This window comes from Lemur catta, chromosome 15, assembly GCF_020740605.2.
Source record: "Lemur catta isolate mLemCat1 chromosome 15, mLemCat1.pri, whole genome shotgun sequence".
Classification (NCBI taxonomy): domain Eukaryota; kingdom Metazoa; phylum Chordata; class Mammalia; order Primates; family Lemuridae; genus Lemur; species Lemur catta.
The window spans coordinates 12,562,293-12,580,853 of record NC_059142.1 but is presented as its reverse complement, the minus strand read 5'-3'; the positions used below and the strand labels follow the sequence as shown (position 1 = coordinate 12,580,853).

Genomic DNA, 18,561 nt, shown 5'->3' with positions numbered 1-18,561 from the left:
AGGAAAGAGAACAAGACTGGCCCGTGCTGATAATTATTGAAGCTAGAGTAAGGATACGTGGACATACGTGGATACATGAGGGTTCATTCTCTACATATATATATCTACATATATATATATATATATATATATATATAAGTTGTCCATAATAAAAACTTAAGAAGAGACAACGTGGTGGAGGGAGCCCTGGACCATGCTCCAAGAAAAGTTAAAATCTTAAAAAATAAGACAAATTATAGGATCCCTGGAGGCACAGGCACAGTCACCCTCAGGGCCTCCCATCAACCCAGGGAGGCTGGACTCTTTCCATTCTGGATCTAGAGCCAACTTTTCAGATTCTAAGCCCTCTGCTTTGTCCCCCTGCACTGCGGTTGGCCTCCATTCAAGAAACTCCAGGAGGAGGGAGGGGAAGGCAGATGGCCAGTGTGGAGCAGAAGCTCACCTTGCCCCTGGCCCAGCCTGGGGCAGCTGCTGCTTCTACCCTACTCCTTTAATGAGGTAATGGTCCCCCTAGGGAAAGGGCAGTTAGTGCTGACAATGAGGCTAATTAACAAATGAGTACTTGGAGAGAGGAGAGATGAGGTAAATGTGGAAGGGGGATTTCTTGCATTGGAGTGGCTTCTTGAGAGGACTGAGAGCCGGACTTAAAGGAGAGGGCAGGACAGGGCAACAACATTCCCTCTCTTCACGTCCTCACCTACCCAGCACACCCCACTTCCAGGAAGGCTTCCTAAAGTCCTCCCTCTGCTCCCCTTGGTTTCTCCTGCTTCGGTGGTCACTTCTGAGACTTAGGCAGTGAAGCTGGGGGAATGAACAGCAAGAGTCAGGATCTGTGCTAATCGTTTTTCTAATTGCAAAATATTTCAGACTTATGAAAAGTTATGTGTGTGTATGTGTGAGGGGTGGTGTATGTGTAAATCCATATACTTAACCACTCAGCTTAAGAAACTAAAGTTACCAACTCTCTGTATACCCCTCCTGGAAGGTAACTATCCTTGATTCTGTGCATGTGCTATGCTCTTTCAGAGACTACGTCACTTACTGTCTCTTCCCTCTGGAGCAGTGCCGTCCAGTAGAACTCTGTGCAGCAATAGAAACGGTCTATAGCTGCACTGTCCAATCTGCTAACCACTAGCAACAAGCGGCTCCTGAGCACCTGAAATGTGGTATGAGTGAGGGACTAAATTTTTAATTCTCATTTTAATTTATTTAAATTGGAGCAGCCAAATGTGGCTAGTGGCTACTGTACTGGACAGTTGAAACTCCAGAACGTAAGTGCCACAATGTTGAGCCTGGCAAATAGCAGGTGCTCAATAAACATTTGAGGCAATGACTGAGTGAGTCTTTATAGCAAGCCAGTCATGTAAGTATTATTCCCATTTCCCTGGGACCACCGAGGCCCAGAGAAGTGATGTGACTTGACAAAGTCACCTAGCTTCTAACTGACAAGTCTGGGATTTGGGCCTAGTTCTCCCTAACCTCAAGCCTTAACCACTCCCAAAGGGACTTCCCAAAGCCTCCACCAGGGCTGTCATTTGAAGAAGAGGTGGCCTCTCCAGGACCTTCTCAGCACACCTCCCTCATCTGCAGCTGCCAGGTGAGCTCAGTGTCTGTCCAGGTGTCCTGGTTTGGCCCTGCTCTTCCTTCTACCCAGGTAGCACTGTATGAACACCTCTCAGGAGCCAGGTGGCCCAGCTCCCAGAGCCACAGACAAGTAGAACAGAGATGGAGACAGGAGAAAGAAGAAAGGAGTGGGGTGGAGATAAGGTGAAGGGGACTAGTGCCCTGTGTAGGAAGGGAGGGAAGGCTGAGACTAGCACTCAGTTCCTCCAAGGAAGAGGCACGGACCTTTTCTATACTTTTATTTATGAAATGCTTATCAAACGGATAGTGAGTTAGTGTCTGTCAGCAGATTGGTACAGGGAGTTAATGTGGCCCCCTTCCCACCTCTGGTGGGGGCTAAAGTCAAAAGTGGCTTTATTCTTCCCTCTACCTTGGCAGTACTGGGCTGGGAGAGGCCCTAGGGCAGGGAGGGGGTTCAAGGGCAGGAGGAGGAAGGGGAGATGGGGAAGGCCTAGGGCAGAGTCTGCTCCTCCTGGAATAGGCTTGACCCTGGTGGCCCTGGCAGGAGTTGTGCTTCTCCTCCGTGGTAGTGGTTTGAACGGGGCAGCAGGGAGGATGAACTTCTCTTGGACTCTCTCCTGCCACCCCAGCCCAGGGGTGGGAGTGCCCTCTTTGGCTACTTCTCAAGTAAAGGTCTTCTGTGACTTCTTTAGTCCCCTTCAGGGATGCCTGTCTCCCCAGATCTCAAAGGGCACTGCCCTCTGACCTCAGGGTTAAGGTAAGGGAGCCAGATCTGATGGAGTGCAGCAGCTGGTGACCTCTCCCCAGCTGGAGCCTCAGCTATGTCCACACTTCAAGGGGTATCATGCCCTCCTTACTGCCCAGGGAGGGCAGCAAAGACTCATCCTCTAGGAACTTGAGGGGGAAGTGCACCAGATGGCCCTGGATGTGGGTGAGCTCAGACCGGGCCAAGGGAGGGCTGACCGTGGCTAGGGGCTCCACGGCCACATACTCCCGGAGTGTCCGTAGGGAACGTGTGGCATTAGACGGCAGGCAGCGGAAGATCTGTGGGCAGGGGGCATAGAAGCCAGTAAGGCTTGGGGAGATGCTCCCAAGAAGCCAAGCCCGGCTGGGCTGGACTCTCCCATCCCCACACCATCTCTGACACCCCCACACTGACCCCAGGCCACTGAATCCCTTGGCAGCAGATGCTCCCCAGACTCTCATCCCCCTTCTGAGAATGATGGCGTGGAGGGGCTTCTCTATCCGCCCCCCGCAGCAGGATAATCTGTAAATTTCCCCAGGCCATCCCCCCAAGCTCCCACCTGCTCATAGATATTGGCATTTCTCTCAGCTGTCTCTTGCCACAACTGGAAGAAGTCATCACAGACAGGGTCTCGGAGATCCAGGTCTGGCCGGGCATCTGCCCCAAGAATCACGCTGTGGGAGAAAGGGGTCCCAGCAGGGCCAAGTTAAGATCCCGAGAGAACCTGAGTACCAGGTCCCTACTCGAGTAATTAAAATAAATGCAATATAAAAAAGTAAAATAAGTGTAAAGAAGTCCAACAGACTTTGATTTGTCTCTACTTTGATGACTACTTTGATGCTTTAAAGAAAAACAAATTATTTTTTAATTTTTCTTTTTTTTTTTTTTGAGACAGAGTCTCACTCTGTCACCCTGGATAAAGTGCAGTAGTATCATCATAGCTCACTGCAACCTCGAACCACTGGGCTCCAGCAATCCTCCCGAGTAGCTGGCACTACAGGCACGTGCCATGATGCCTGGCTAATTTTTTCTATTTTTAGTAGAGATGGGGTCTCACTCTTGCTCAGGCTGGTCTCAAACTCCTGACCTCAAGCAATCCTCCCACCTCAGCCTCCCAGAGTGCTAGGACTACAGGCGTAACCCACTGCACTCTGCCCCAGACTATTTTTTAAATATTTTTTTCTCATTTTTTTGGTGTTCCTGCTTTGCTCATACCCTAAGCTGGATGTGTGCCTATTGGGAATCCAGTACTACTTCTAAGCAGCCATTACATCTGGCTCAAAAGGCAGACCCGCCCCCACCCTCCCACCCCCCAAATCAACCCCACTGGTGGCACCCCACCCAGGCTCTACCTGAAACAGTGCTTCCGCAAACTCGAGGCAAACCTGCCCGCCTGATACTCTGCCCCATCCATGAGGGATGGTTCCATCTCTGTGTCCTCAATCAGCACAGCCAGCTCACTGTCCCGCTTCCCCAGTAAGCTCCGGTCATTGATATTTGCAGAACCTAGGGGTATGGGGGACACACTATGTCTGTCTGGGCCCAGGGGAACCACCCCCATGCTCCATCACCTTTAGCAGGGCACTGGCCCGAGGGCAACACCTTCTTTCCCCTCCACCCCCACATGAAACTCAGCCTGCAGTCCCTGTCATCCTGTCATCCCACTCCCTCATCCCTCTGTCCCCCTCCACCCTCGTCTCGCTGCCAGGGGCCCAGATCTGGCTCTGACCAATGATGACTGTCCGATCATCCGCAATAAGCAACTTGCTGTGGATGTAGATGAGCTCTGAGACTGGGTGCCCGCCCAGCTCTCCATGAGTGCGAAGCCCGCAGATGGAAATATAGTCCCGCCACGCGGTCCCCACTGTGCACAAGAGAGACGGGGTAGGCGAGAGGGGAGTAGGGTCAAGGTGCCCCCTGTGTGCAGATGGAGCCCTGTCCCACCTCTCCTCTCACTTCAGGAGGCCTTCCTAGAGTCTGGTCTATATAATTCTCCCTGCAGTGAAAAGCCACTTGTGGTTTTTTGTTTTTTTTTTTTTTTGAGACAGAGTGTCACTTTGTTACCCGGGCTAGAGTGAGTGCCATGGCGTCAGCCTAGCTCACAGCAACCTCAAACTCCTGGGCTTAAGTGATCCTTCTGCCTCAGCCTCCCAAGTAGCTGGGACTACAGGCATGTGCCACCATGCCCGGCTAATCTTTTCTATATATATTTTAGTTGGCCAGCTAATTTGTTTCTATTTTTAGTAGAGACGGGGTCTCGCTCTTGCTCAGGCTGGTGTCGAACTCCTGACCTCAAGCAATCCACCCACCTCGGCCTCCCAGAGTGCTAGGATTACAGGCGTGAGCCACCGTGCCCGGCCCGCCACCTGTGGTTTGAACAGCCTCGGAGGCACACAAGAATGACAGCCTCCTTCCCCACATTCCCAGGCCTACACTCCCCAATCTCCCTCTCCCCAGGGCCCAGGGCTTGAACCCCCAGTCCCTGGCACTCACTGGCTGCTTTCAGGCGGTGTAGGATTGAATACTCCCCACGACACAGGGTCCTGAGAGGAAAAAAAAGGGTGAGGATGGTAGAGGCTGGGGGAGGGAAAGGGAGGTCAGGAGAGTCATAGCCTCAAAGGTCCAGCAGGGAGGGATCAGGACAGAGTCAGGAAGGGGCATGGGGGGGTGGACATTGAGAGGCAGAGTCTGGCTGGGGGTCTGTACCTGTAAGTAAAGTGCAGAATGGCTTGGATGGAGTTGCCACCACCTGTGGAGATGTCACCCTCAAAGCCTGGGAGCAAGGGCAAAAGCACGTAGACTCGGAAACACTGCCCCTGTCTGGGGAGAGGCTGGAGTCAGAGGTGTGACCGGTCCCTCAAACCCCACCCCCTCCAGTGGGGCTTGAGCCACGCTCACAGCCCCCACCTTCCGGACCATCCACCTTACTTGTGGGCCTTCAGGATTCTGTCCACAATCTCATCGCCCACCTTATTCAGAACCGTCCGCCCATCTGAGCAGCTAATGAAGAACTGATTCTATGGCAGGGAGCAGAGACAGACATCAGCAGTGTGGCCCCAGGCCCTGCCCTCAGCTCCCAGCCCTGTCCCCGCTTCCAGGCTCCAGGCATCTGCTCCTGTTCCAGCCCAGCTACAGCAGCCCCCAGTGATGGCCCCAGTGACTTCCCAGGTCTCTCTCCTGGGACTTCCAGTCCATTCTCTCCCTCTACCCTCACCCAGCCAGACCTCAATGTAGAGGAAGTGCTGGCTCTCTCTGATGGTGTGCAGGTAGGCGTTGAGGATGGAGTTCTCCAAAGTCCCTGCTGACCAGCGGTCCACTGACCGCAAGACCTAGAGGGACAGTGAGTATGAAGTGGTTCCAGTCCCAGGAGAGGTGGAGACTGGGGGAGAGTAAGCTGGGCGCTGGCTGAAGTGAGGAGCCTCACCTGCACAGTGGTGCACTGTCCCCCTGGGAGCGTGAAGGGGAGCTGGTTTGCGGTGCTGGTGGACTTGGGCAGCAGGTACGGATACATAGGTGTCTTGTACTTGGCCTTGGTGGTCTGAGGTGGAGGGATGGCAGAGTCAGCAGGAGGTGGCAAGCTGACCCTGCCTCCCTCCCTACTTCCAGCCCCCACTGGAGGGGTGAGCACCTTGGTGAAGTTCCAGCGCTGGATGAAGTGCCGGGAGAGGTCCCGGGCAGGCAGGCCATGGACAATCACCCCAACATCTCGCCATGGCATCCGGGGTGTAGTATCCCTGTCAATGAAATCTGGGGGTTGCAGGACAGTCAGGGGAGTGGTCAGACCTGGTCTCTTAGGGATACTTAGGGCAGGGAGGAGGAGGAGACTGCTGGAAGCAAAGCTGCACTATCCTTGGCCCCTCTCGTCTCATCCTCAGTCCCAGCCCCAACTTCTGCCCCTGCTCCCAGCTCCCGGGGGCTTTGGAAGAGGGGGGCTCACCTTCAAAAGGCCTGTCCAGCTGCACCCAATCCTTGGTGATAAGATTGCTGTAGTCCTTGCCCAGCCAGAAGAATTGATTGTGAGAGAGGTCTGGGGTGGCCGGAGAGTCTGGGCACGGGGTGGGAGGCTGTAGGGGGAACATACCCAAGCCAGGGGCAAGGGGAGGTCATGGGGGGCCAGCCAGAGCCAGGGCCAAAGAGAAGATAGGAGCACTGAAAGAGTGTGAGAGAGACAGAGACAGTGAGAATGAGACAGAGAGAATTTCACTGCCCAGCCCTCCCCTTTGGCTGCATTGGCCATCCAATACCCTTAGATGGCACTGGGTTATAGTGTTTTCTAAGTGGGTTCTTGCAGTCCCAGAAAGGCTGAGGAACTCTGAGGTGGGCAGTGCCGGCAATGATTGGGGTGGGGGGAGGCTGGAGCTGGGAAGGGGTGTGGATTTGGGTTATCTGAGTTTGGGGGCGCTCAGGAAGGCCTCCAGGGAGCTACCTGTGAGGCAGCTGACTCAGAGGAGTCCCCAAGGTCAGTCAGGCGGTAGTGCAGGTCATCCCAGCGGCCATAGGCAAGGTCCAGCCCACCCAGGAAGGCCACTACTTGGTCTACCACCAGGAGCTTCTCATGATGGGCCCACAGCGTCACCTGGTCTGGGTGGCGCATCACCTGGAGCAGGTAAGGACATGTTCATGAGGGTGGTTCAGGTACGGGAAGACAGAAGAGGCACTGGGAGGGAGAACAGGAAGATGGGAGGATGAGACTTCCAGGAGAGAGAGGGCTCAGGGCTGGGAACGTGTGGTGAGGAGGGTTCTACTGTGGGAAGGGTCTCCAAGGCCCGAGAGTCACCTTTATGTTGGGGTGCAGCAGCATCAGAGCTCTCTTGCTATAGCCACTGTTGATGCCCAAGGCTAATTCCACTTCCTTAAACAGCAGTACGGACACACGGACACCCTCCTCCTGGTGGTGAGTGAGGAATCAGATCCTAGTGGCTCTCCCAGAGCGGCCCCTTTCCACCCTCCCAAACCCCTCCCCATGCTCAGGGGATCCCTGTATGTCCCTCCACCCTGCCTGGAGATCCTAGAGGTTCTGCCACATATACCTTGCTTTGCTGCATGCAGCAAACTTAGATTGAATGTGATCTGTCTGCTTGCGCACTCATCCATCCACACATCTAGCCACCTACCCTGCATTATCTCTGTATCCATCTCCCAACCATTTACTCTTCCCCTCATCTACTGTCATGCATCCATCCATCTACCCTCACCCTCCTGTCCCTCCACTTTTCCAACTCATATTCTCCCATCCATCTCCCTTTCTATCCTCTATCCATCCACTTGCCAGCCACCCTCCTTCATCCTTGTATCCTTCCTCCCATCCATCAACATCCACAGAGGCAGGCACTGTGCCTTGGACTGCAACTAGTGATATTAATCAGCCCAGTGAGAGAGTAGACATGTGCACTCTCAGGTAACACAATAAAGTGATTGGGGTACTGGGAGGGAAGTCTCTGCCAGGTGGAGGGGAGCATGAAGAGGAAGCTAGCAGTACTCCTCAGGGAAGAGGCAGAGGGAGGAGGCGATATCTGACAGGATGGGCACTCGCCCTCCCCTGAAGCCTCAGATTCCCTACCTTCTCCCACACTGCAGTCCTTCTAATCAACCTCCACCCACAAGCAAACCCTGAGCCCCCTGCAGCCTGATCACTCTCCTCACCGCCTTCCTCTTGAGCATAATGTCCAGTCTCCAGTCATCTGAGTGGGCCGGACGCTTCAGGTAAACCTCAGGACTCAACCTGGGATTCAGGGGAGGGGATGAGGGGCAAGCTATGCCCAGACAACCAGCCACGCCTCCCCTTCTCCTCCCTCCTCCAACCCATATGCTGATCGGCCCCAGGCCCAGTCCTGTCCCTTCCTCCGTGAGCCTTTCCCCACTCACCACCAGTCTGTGATGAAAATCTCCTCTCGTGCTTGCAGGATGGCATCTGCCACAGCAGCAAAGTAACCTGCCCCATTCACAAACCTGGGGGGAGCCCAAGCCAAGGAGGTCAGGGGAGCCAGAAGCCAGAAAGCTCTGGAGAGTGAAGACCGGAGGACAGGCATGGGTCAGAGGTGACAGCAGGGTCAAAGATCAGGAATGATCAGAGAGGACAGATGGTATTGGATATATCAAAGTGGGGATGACCATTATGAGCTAAATCAAAACAAAAATTACAAAAGACCCAATAAACTAAAGAAATCAACTGAAGATTGAGAGAACTAATACATCATATATAAGGAACACCAACAAATCAATAAGAAAAAGACATAGCCAACTGAAAAATGAGCAAAGAATAAGAACTGACAGTTCACAGATGAAATTAAAATGGTCAATCATGGGAAATGATGTTCCATTTCTCTAGTAAACAAGGACACTGAAATTAAAGTGAAATAACATTTTTTAAAAACTCTACCAGATTATCAAAAATTAAAATCATTGGTAACATTCAATATTAGTGTATGGGGAAGTAGGTATTCTCAGAGACCATGGGAATATATATTGGTTATTTATACCTTTTAGAAGATAATTTAGCAGTGTCTATCAAACTATTAAATGAACACATCCTTTAATACCATTAAATACTCACAGTAACTTTTTTTCCTTTCTTTTTTGGTAGAAGGGGAGGGGAAGGGAGGGAGTCCATGGTAATTCTGTTTCTAGGAATTCACCCTATAAAATGTTTACACAAAGATTGTATTTACTGCAGCATCGTAAGAGTGAAAAATGGGAAATAACCTAAATATCTAATCTCTAATACATGTATTAACTGGAAAAAAAGGCACAGAAGAGGGTCTGTGATCTGATTTACATTAAAACAAAAAGTAACGTGCATGTGCATATGAAAACATGCAGGAAAAGATCTAGGTCCTAGGTTCTAGATATCAAACTACTGCCAGCTTTACTTTCGTGAACAGAAATGGAGTTGTCAGGAGGGGCTGCCGGGAAGAAGTGGTGGGGTACAGGGCTGTGTGATGAATGGGAACTTTAATTTTCTAATTAATGTGTTACTACTGTATTGTTTGAATTTTTATAACAATTTTAATTGTTTATAAAAATTTTTAAGAGACAGGGTCTAGCTCTGTTGCCCAGGCTGGAATACAGTAGTAGCTCAATCATAGCTCACTGCAACCTAGTACCCCTGGGCTCAAATGATCTTCCCGCCTCAGCCTCCCAAGTAGCTGGGACTATAGCCACACACCACCATGGCTGGCTAACTTTTTAAATTTTTTTGTTGAGACAGGATCTCACTCTTGCTCAAGCTGGTCTCAGATTCCTGGCCTCAAGCGATCCTCTTGCCTCAGGCTCCCAAAGCTCTGGGATTACAGGAGTGAGCCACCGTGCCCAGTCAAGAGCAAAGTCTTGACCCAGACTGTCTAGATTTGAATCCTGATTCCACTGTTTACAGGGTATATAACCTTGGGCAAATTCCTTAGCCTCCCCTTGCCCCTTTTCTCATCTGTAAAGTGGAGATAACTACTGTACCCACCCCACAGAGCTGTTATGAGGATCCAATAGGTTAATACATGTAAAACACTTTGTTCCTGGCACTTAGTAAATGCTACATAAGTATTAGCTATTATTACTTCTTATGTTTAAAAATATATATATCGACAGCACCTCTGAGAAAAAATTCCTTCCATGACTCCCTCTGCCTATGATAAAGTTCAACCCCTTCAGCTTAATCCACTAATAAGGATGCTGCCAACTCCCAGACCCTCCTCTGAGCGCCCCTCCTCACTCTGCAACAACAATTAGTCCCGGTGGTACCCAAACACGCCAGGCTATTTCTATATTCTCTGCCTGGACTGTTTTCTTTATCTTGCTAAGGCAAACCTCAGGGTTACCTTCTCCTGGACACCTGTCTTGACAGCCTCACACTGGGGTAGCTGCCCCCTGCTCTGTGCTCATCACCCTGTATCTGTCACCAGTATGGCAAGTCCACATCATCTCATGACGAGATCACCTCCTTCCCTAAACCAGAGGAGCCTGTCTCTTATTGCCAGCTCTTATTCTAAGCACATAGTACCTGCTCAGAAAATATTTATTAAATGAGGAATAAAGGAGAGATTTGAGGAGATCATAGAGAACAGATAGTGTAGTAAAGGGGATAAATGGGGCACTCTCAGAAGAGGTCAAAAGTCAGAGTAGATTACCAAATTTGGGGGTCAGAAAGGTCAGAGGGAAATCAGAGAGATCAACATGGTTAAAGAGGTCAAGAATCAGGGAGATTAGAATAGTCACAGAGAGGGGTCATTGAAGTCAGAAGGGGTCAGAGGACACAAAAGAGAGAATCAAGGACTCAGAGAATATTGAGGGATCAAGAAGGCCACAGACAAGCCCAGAAGGGATGTCAGGGTCTCACCACCGGGCCAAGGTCCCAGACCGGGGTGGGGCATAGCTGTCATGCCGGTGTAGCTTCAAGAAGTCTTTGCCTGGTCCCTGTGCCAGCTCAGTGATCTCCTGGCCCCACCACCGCGCCTGCCGGTAGCTGCTACACTTGAGAATCAGGGACCTGGACAGGAGCAATGAGAAGGACCACTAATCCTCACCGTTCACCCTGTGGCCTTGCCAAGAGACTCCACCCTTCTTTCCCACTTCCTCCCTTGGTCCCTAATCACAGCTCCACAGGGACAGAGCATGTATCTCTGCCTCATTCACAGTTGGATCCCTAGCAACTGGTATTGTCACTCAGGTTTGTGGAATGAACAAATGAAAGAATGGAATTCCTTTTCTTTTATATTGGGAGCTCCGGCCCCAGGCTTTTACTAACCCCCTTTCTTTGGGCCCAGACCGAAGAGCAGTGTCAAGCATCTGGCTGGCCCAGCTCCCTGGTTCAAAACTATGACCAGGTCCAAGCGAGTGGAAAAAATCTTCCTCTCTCCCGTGGTCTCTCCTACTCAACTCCCCTCAGGGCCGTGGGCTGGCTCTCCATTCCCCAGGTGTCTCTGACGCCAGGGAGGCCTTACCTGTGGGAGGTGTCGATCCGCACCCCATACCGTGTCTCTGTGCTCCTTTTTCCCACCTGCACCTCGAAGCCAGGGTCGAAGAGCTGAACAAATGAGATGGTGCCAGTCTCGAGGCACATGTACAGCAGGAAGGAGTCCTTCACCACCAGCCACCTGGAGCAGAAGGGCTCCGTGCGTTCCTCCCTGCCCTTGCCATCTCCTTCCTCACCCACCCACTGCCCAGCTGCTCGGCCCCAGCCCTCACCTCTTGGACCAGCGATAACAGACTTGGTCTCGGCCACAGCAGGTGAGGCCGGGAACACGGTGGCCGCCTGAGCGCTTCCGGATCACCCCCTCCCTGTGGGGACAATTGGGACAAGGTGCTAGATGAGGACTCCAGAGCCCCAGCCCACCCTGCACTGCTTGCCCCATTCTCGGGCAGGGAGAAATCAAGAGTGATGTCTACAGACACCTGGGTGAAGGGTGTCAGACACTCACAGTCCTTTGGTGCCCAGGTCTGGGATAAAGGACAGCTGACTGACTTCCAGGAACTCTGTCTGCAGAGGAAGACAAAAGCTCAGAGGAGAGACCTGGCTTTCAGCCCCTCATCCCCTACCGACCGGCCCTCTGCCCTCTTGAGGGTCTGACTATCCTGCTCCACCTCCAAAGACCCAGGCATCCAGTCCCTGGACCTTACCATGGCATGGTAGTTGCGGTAGAAAGACATGGTCAGGAGGCGGTTGAGGTAATTCTCCAGGTATTTCTGAAGTGGGGATGGGAGAGAGGGAGACACAGATGGGACCAGAGCCATTTTCACACCAAACGCCTTCCCAGAGGACATGGTGTCTGGTCGCACCTGTTTGCTGGCTGCATGTCTGGTGGAGCCCTCAGGACCTGCTCGGGGCAGAGAAGGCATCTCCCTGTTGGCTGCCTCTCTGGTGGGAGAATAGGCAACTGCAAAGCTGTGGAAAGATGGGGTGAGGATCAGGGAAGGGCTGGGAGGCTGGGAGATTGGGTCCTGAAGCACTGGACTTGTGGTCTTGGAGGAGGCCTTAGAGGCTGGCAGAAAGAAGGGCCCCTAGTTTGGAAATGGAGACAAGAGAAGGGGGAGGCTGCCAAGGGCATTTTGGGCATCCAGCCCAGCTGAGATATTGGCACAGAACTGTGGACAGGGAGAGCTGAGCAGGGACAGTCTCCTAGTAACCGGGGACAAGGGAAGGGGGCCCAGTGGCCGGAGTCGGAGGAAGGAAAGTGGAGGAGGAAAGCTGTAGCTGGGGGTGAGACAGGCAGAAAGGAGGGCGAGAGGCACCTGCCCTTCACAGGAAGCAGTCTGGTCCCGCTCACCGAGCCAGAGGGAGCAGGCTCATCAAGACTTTGTGTCTCAGGAGGTCCCGATGCAGCTCCTGGAAATGACGGAACTTCTTCTTGGTTGTCCAGGTAAAGTCTCCATGAGTCAAGCGGACAGAATACAGAGTGCAGGTTCCCACCTGGGGGTGTGAGGAACTGAGTTGATGTCCCCTGGTTGGGCCCCAGCCCCCCGGCTCTGGTCAGCCCTCCCTTTCCCCTCCTCTCTGGTGCCAGCCAGCCACCTTGGATCCACTGGTGTATCTTTCAGTGCCCACCACCTGGGCTGTGACAGGGACTCCGGTGGCGAACACCAATGGGCGCACTTTCAGAGGTTTAAGGTCATAGATCGCCAGAAAGGGGTGCATCCTGTCAGCTGGGGGGAAAGAAAGCCCATGAGGGTAGAGCCCAGGAGGCTCCACCTCCTCTCTCCCCTCCCCGGGGGCCATCTGTACTCCCTGTGTACCTGGGTCCTCTCCCTCCTTCAGAGTGTCCACCTCATCTGACTCCATCTGTAACTGGCTGGAGTCCAGCTCACCCCCGGCAGGGAAGAGGTTCTCAGGGGACTCCATCCTAGGAACGTGCGAAGCCTCCGGGAAGTGATGTGTCCTGCAGAACCTGCCCCAATCCTAACCCCCACAAATCCTCCCTCTCTCACGGGTCCTCATCCTCCCCTCCCGCCTCGCTCCCACTGGCTCCTAACCTCTCTCTGATTGCAGCCCCACCCATCTGCAATGCCCCGCCGACCCCCCTCTAACCTCCATCCCTCACCTCAGTGCTTCATCCAGAGTCCCTCAGTCCTGGCCCCTGGCCCGTAAGCAGAGCCCGGGGGAGCACCAAGCCAGGCCGGGATGGCCCCGAGCTGGGGCAGCGCAGAAGCCGGGGGAGGGGGCCCGGGCGGGGTGGTCGAGAGAGGGCGGGGCTGCCAGGGCTCAAGCCAGGCCGAGCGGGCTGGGAGCGGGGGTCCAGGCGGGAATGAGGAAGTTACGCGCTCCGGCCCGGGAGAGAAACCCGAAGTCTGAGCGTGCGGCTGAGTCAGGCGGCCCCGCAGCCCAAGCCGGTTCCCGTCTCCGCCCGATTTCCGGGGCCCGGGACCTCCGCGGCGCCCCTTCCCGGCCCCCGCACCCTGGCAGCAGGAGCCGGCTCGCGAGCAAAGGGAGCCGAGCGGAGCGCAGCCGGGGCCCACACCCCTGCGGGCCGGGCGGGGCGAGGCCGGGGCTCAGGGCCTGCCCTCGGGGGCGGGACGGCCCCTCGGCCTCACCTCCGCCGGATTCTCGTCTGTCCCGCCCCCGCCGCCCGCGGCCCTGCGCGGCGTCCTGGCCGCAGCGCTTTGCCCGGGGGCACCCTCTGCCCCGCGGGGCTCGCGGCCCGCTTGGTGCGTCTGGCCAGGGGGTCAGCCGTCCGTCCGTCCGTCTGTCCGTCCCGCGCGGTCTGTCCGAGCGTGCCTTTCCGCCGCCTGGTCTGCGCTCGGCGTTGCGCACATTCCTCCGCTGGGGCCGCCCCGGTCGCCGGCGCTGCCTCGGCCCTGGCGGCAGACGCGCCTCCGCAGCCGGGACCTGCCGATGCCCCCTTCCCGGGGCGGCCACAGACCACATCGGGCCTAGCCCAGATAGCGTATGTACGAGCAGAAGAATCATGGCTACAGATTCATTAACGTATGAAGGCTTGCATTCTTTCATTCATTCACCAAACATTTACTGGGCACTTACCCCGTGTCAGACACTGAGTGTATGTAGTAAATAAGATAGTCAAGGAACCTGCTATCCTGGAATTTACAATCCAGGGGGAAACGAAATTATTTCAGTTACTAAAAGACAAGATATTTCCATCTTTTTCAAAAAAGCAGATTTCTTTCTCTCTAGTTTTGTCTATTGTGAATAAAGCTCCTATAAACATTTCCGTATAAGTCTTACTGTGGATATATGTGTTCATTTATTTTGAGTAAATAGCTAGGAGTGGAGCTGCCGGGTCATGTAAGTATATGTTTAACTTTAAGAAACTGCCAAACCGTTTTTCAAAATGATTGTTCCATGGTACAGTTCCAAAATCAATGTATGGTAGTTCCAGTTATTCCACAGCATGGCCAAGGACCATGTGTACCTGGGTCCTCTCCCTCCTTCAGAGTGTCCACCTCATCTGACTCCATCTGTAACTGGCTGGAGTCCAGCTCACCCCCGGCAGGGAAGAGGTTCTCAGGGGACTCCATCCTAGGAACATGCGAAGCCTCCGGGAAGTGATGGGACAGTATCTCCGGGTGAGATACTGTCAATCTTTAGTATTGGCCATTCTAATAGGTGTTATTGGTACATCATTGTCATTTTATTTGCATTTCTCTGGAGATTAATGTTGACCATGTTTCGTGTGCTAATTGGCCATTGGTATGTCTTCTTTTATAAAGTGTCTGTTCTTTTGCTTATTTTTTAAAAATCATATTATTTGTCTTATTATTGAATTGTAAGAGTTCTCTGTATATTTAGGATACAAGTCCTTTATTAGATGTATGTATTGCAAATATTTCCTCCCAGAATATGGCTTGTCTTTTCCTTTTCTCACTAATAATGCCTTTTGAAGAGCAGAAGTTTTTGATTTTGATTAATCTGTGGTATATTCTATAGTAGAACATTACTCAGCAATAAGTTGAATAAAATCTAAAATGGTGCAGCTGCTTTAGAAAATAGTTCTTCAAAATGTTAAACATTGAGTTACCATATGACCCAGCAACAACTCCTAGGTATATATCCGAGAGAATTGAAAACCTATGTCCACAGAAAAATCTGTACACAAATATTCACAATGGCATTATATTCATAATAGCCAAAAAGTGGAAACAACTCAAATGTCCACTAACTTATGAATGGATCAATAAAATGTGGTATATCCATACAAGGGAATATTATTCAGCCATAAAAAGAAACTAAGTACTGATGGATGAACCTTGAAAACATACTAAATGAAAGAAGCCAGACACAAAAGGCCCAATTCCATTTACATGAAATAACATTAAGCAAATTCATAGGGACAGAAAGTAGATTAGTGGTTGCCAGAGGCTGGGGAGAAGGGAAAATGGAGAATGACTGCTGAGGGATACAAGGTTTTCTTTTGGGGGTGATAAAAATGTTATATAGTTGTGATGGTTGTACAATTCTGTAATATAGTAAAAAAACACTGAATTGTATATTTTATTTATTTTATTTTTTTGAGACAAAGTCTCACTGTCTTGCCTAGGCTAGAGTGCCATGGTGTCAGCCTAGCTCACAGCAACCTTAAACTCCTGGGCTCAAGTGATCTTCCTGCCTCAGCCTCCCAAGTAGCTGGGACTACAGGCACACACCGCCATGCCTGGCTAATTTTTTTCTATTTTTAGTTGTTTGGCCAATTTCTTTCTATTTTTAGTAGAGATGGGGTCTTGAACTCCTGACCTCGAGTGATCCTCCCGCCTTGGCCTCCCAGAGTGCTAGGATTACAGGCATGAGCCACCACGCCCGGCCTGAATTGTATACTGTAAAAGGGTGAACTTTATGGTATGTGAATTATATTTCAATAAAGCTGTTTTAAAACCACAAATAAAATTAATAAAGTGTTAATACATACAACATGGATGAATTTCAAAACCATTATGCTGAAAGAAGCTAGACACAAATGAGAAATACAATAAGATTCCATTTATATAAAGTTCTAAAACAGACAAAACCAGTCTATAGTAATGGAAATCAGATCAGTATTTGCCTGTGGCAGGGTGTGGGGAATAGATTGCCTATAAAGGGCACACAAGGGAACATTCCAGGGTGATGATAGGACTCATGATTGCATGGGTGTATACACTTGCCAATGCTTATGAAACTGTACATTAAGACATTTGTACATTTTTACTTCAGTAAAGTTCATTTAAAAAACAAAAACCAAACGTTTGTGTGTAAGTCAGGCAGTACAGTAGAATCGACAGTGCATCCTAACATTTCCCACATGGTGGCACTCTTAGGGAAGGACGATACAGCATTTGCACAGCTTTACTTGAGGGCACTTAGAGCCCTTGGCTAGGGTGTTCTGGACCTGAGGCTCCCAGCCTGGGCTCTGGCCACCCCAGACCTGGCTGAGGGCATCAGTGACTGTGGACATGCTTGGGAAGCTCACTGGGAAGAGTGTGGACTCTGGGGTCAGATTGACTCAGCGTGAGCGTTCTGAGGGGATTGTGGTTTCTGTTTGGATGATAACTGTGTGATTTTGAGCATATTATCTTATTTTGCATCTTATCTTCCTCATCTGTAAAATCACGGTAGTAATAACAGTTACCTCAAAAGATCACTGATATGATTCAATGAGATGAAATAGCATAATTAATCAATTACAACTATCTTCAAAATGGGAGAAGAGCTATCAGGCCACTTAATGAAAACATTTCCTTGGCTAGTAAAGTTTCTCGTCCTAAAAAAAATATTCTTTAAAGCTTTACATCTCGGGCACTTCAATTCTCATTCTAAAATACAAACAAATCCCCAGCAGTGTCAGCCTGGCACCAAGTTGTCAGGTATTGCTGTGCTTAATTTTCACTGTATCTGTCTGTCACAGCACCTGTGTGTCTGTCTCTGCCATGCCACCCCTCCCAATCTCCTGCTTCTCCATGGGGATCAGAGAGAACCCCCCAATTAAGGGGGCATAAAAGAATAGGTGTTTGAATGAGAGTATCCCCCCACCTCTTCCCTTCTCCCTCCTCTCCCCCTTCCATCTCCTGGCGCCTATAATCACCAGGCAGTCTGAGGCTAAGTGGTAGTTTTGCCCGTGGTGGGGGGGCTTGGAAACCACACCCCTCCTCCTGAGGCCCTCCTGGCCATTCCTAGCAACTCGGTCTCCTCCACTGTTGAGATGGGTCTGAAGGGGGCATGGTGTTTCCCATGGTGCGGGTGCTGGAGACAGCGGGGGACTGAAAGAGGCGCAGGTATGGGGATGTACTTACGGCAAAAGGGGCTGTCAGGCAGATAGACAATTGCATTGGGGAAAAAGATAAATGCCCAAACCAGCAAAGGGAAAAGGATCATCTCTCTCCCTGGGTGGGAGGTGGATCACTCAAGTCTTCACAGGACTGGCTAAATACTTCCTAGGGCCCAGTGCAAAATGAAAAAGTGGGGCCCCTTGTTAAAAGTTTAAGAATTCCAAGATGGTGAAAGCAGAGCACTAGGCCGAGCATGGTGGCTCACACCTATAATCCTAGCACTCTGGGAGGCTAGGCGGGAGGATCGCTTAGGTCAAGAGTTCAAGATCAGCCTTAGCAAGAGCAAGACCCTGTCAGTACTAAAAATAGAAAGAAATTAGCCAGATAACTAAAAATAGAAAAAATTAGCCAGGCGTGGTGGCTTGAGCCTGTAGTCCCAGCTACTTGGGAAGCTGAGGCAGGAGGATCATTTGAGCCCAGGAGTTTGAGGTTGCTGTGAGCTAGACTGACCCTTCTGAGTAGGGGGCACCCTGTGCAACTGCACAGGTTGCATGCCTGAGAGCCAGCCCTCCTTGCTGGGCAAGATCCCCCCTCCCTCTCCTTCTCCCTGCTGCTGCCACCAGCACTCCTTACCACCCCCAGGCCCCCAGGTGTCTTCCCTAGCTTCCTTCTTCCTCAGCCCTGAGTAGGGAGTGAGGAGGAGTTGAACCCTGACCCACAACTTCCTTCTTCTTCCTTGGATCTCTCCCTTTTAGGCCTGGGTCCTGCTGCCCCTTCAGATCCCAGCCCAGCTACAGCCCCCACTGTAGCTGAGGGAGGGATACCCTTGCCAGATGCTGGTGCCTACTTCAGCAGGAAAGCCCGACTCTCCTTCCGCCACCAGCTGCATGACATAGCATCAGCCAATGACTCCACCATTTAAAGGGGACAACCAAGTGCTGAAACTCCAGGAAGGCTTGGCAATCCTCCTTCTCCCATTTCTGTGATCCCAGTGTCTGGCTCCCCAAGTCACTTATAACTCTCTCATTAAATACTTTCAGAGTTGCCAA

General features: G+C 51.6%; 2 protein-coding genes across 5 annotated transcripts; one reads left to right on the top strand and one right to left on the bottom strand.

Moving 5' to 3' along the window:
- Window positions 1–1,847: 1,847 nt before the first annotated feature.
- PLD2 (phospholipase D2) lies at window positions 1,848–13,777 on the bottom strand. 4 transcript variants are annotated; one of them, XM_045527095.1, is made up of 25 exons: window positions 13,357–13,777; window positions 13,052–13,158; window positions 12,831–12,961; window positions 12,586–12,728; window positions 12,098–12,203; window positions 11,939–12,004; window positions 11,740–11,798; window positions 11,507–11,599; window positions 11,263–11,415; window positions 10,659–10,808; window positions 8,195–8,278; window positions 7,973–8,051; window positions 7,107–7,217; window positions 6,756–6,926; window positions 6,267–6,393; window positions 5,958–6,076; window positions 5,754–5,867; window positions 5,554–5,658; window positions 5,258–5,346; window positions 5,036–5,149; window positions 4,823–4,872; window positions 4,059–4,193; window positions 3,682–3,835; window positions 2,889–3,003; window positions 1,848–2,628 (listed from the first exon to the last, which is right to left on the bottom strand). In XM_045527095.1, the coding sequence occupies exons 2-25, from the start codon at window positions 13,155–13,157 to the stop codon at window positions 2,404–2,406; spliced, it is 2,799 nt and encodes a 932-aa protein (XP_045383051.1). In that variant the 5' UTR covers window position 13,158; window positions 13,357–13,777; the 3' UTR covers window positions 1,848–2,403. The 4 variants fall into 4 exon arrangements, with proteins under 4 accessions (XP_045383051.1, XP_045383052.1, XP_045383053.1 ...); XM_045527096.1 differs by having other exon boundaries at window positions 6,906–6,926; XM_045527097.1 differs by lacking the exon at window positions 6,756–6,926.
- Window positions 13,778–17,431: 3,654 nt separating this feature from the next.
- On the top strand, window positions 17,432–18,561 carry C15H17orf114 (chromosome 15 C17orf114 homolog). Its single transcript, XM_045527094.1, has 2 exons — window positions 17,432–17,518; window positions 18,268–18,561. Exons 1-2 carry the CDS (start codon window positions 17,446–17,448, stop codon window positions 18,432–18,434), a joined length of 240 nt encoding a protein of 79 aa, XP_045383050.1. The 5' UTR covers window positions 17,432–17,445; the 3' UTR covers window positions 18,435–18,561.

Excerpts from the sequence above, each read along its gene's own strand:
- PLD2 (XM_045527095.1), bottom strand. The coding sequence starts at position 13,157 with ATGGAGTCCCCTGAGAACCTCTTCCCTGCCGGGGGTGAGCTGGACTCC. Across the intron at positions 12,962-13,051 it reads GAAGGAGGGAGAGGACCCAG|CTGACAGGATGCACCCCTTT; the intron begins GTACACAGGGAG and ends CTTTCCCCCCAG. Across the intron at positions 10,809-11,262 it reads CGGATCGACACCTCCCACAG|GTCCCTGATTCTCAAGTGTA; the intron begins GTAAGGCCTCCC and ends GCTCCTGTCCAG.
- C15H17orf114 (XM_045527094.1), top strand. The coding sequence starts at position 17,446 with ATGGGTCTGAAGGGGGCATGGTGTTTCCCATGGTGCGGGTGCTGGAGA. Across the intron at positions 17,519-18,267 it reads GGGGACTGAAAGAGGCGCAG|GCCTGGGTCCTGCTGCCCCT; the intron begins GTATGGGGATGT and ends TCTCCCTTTTAG.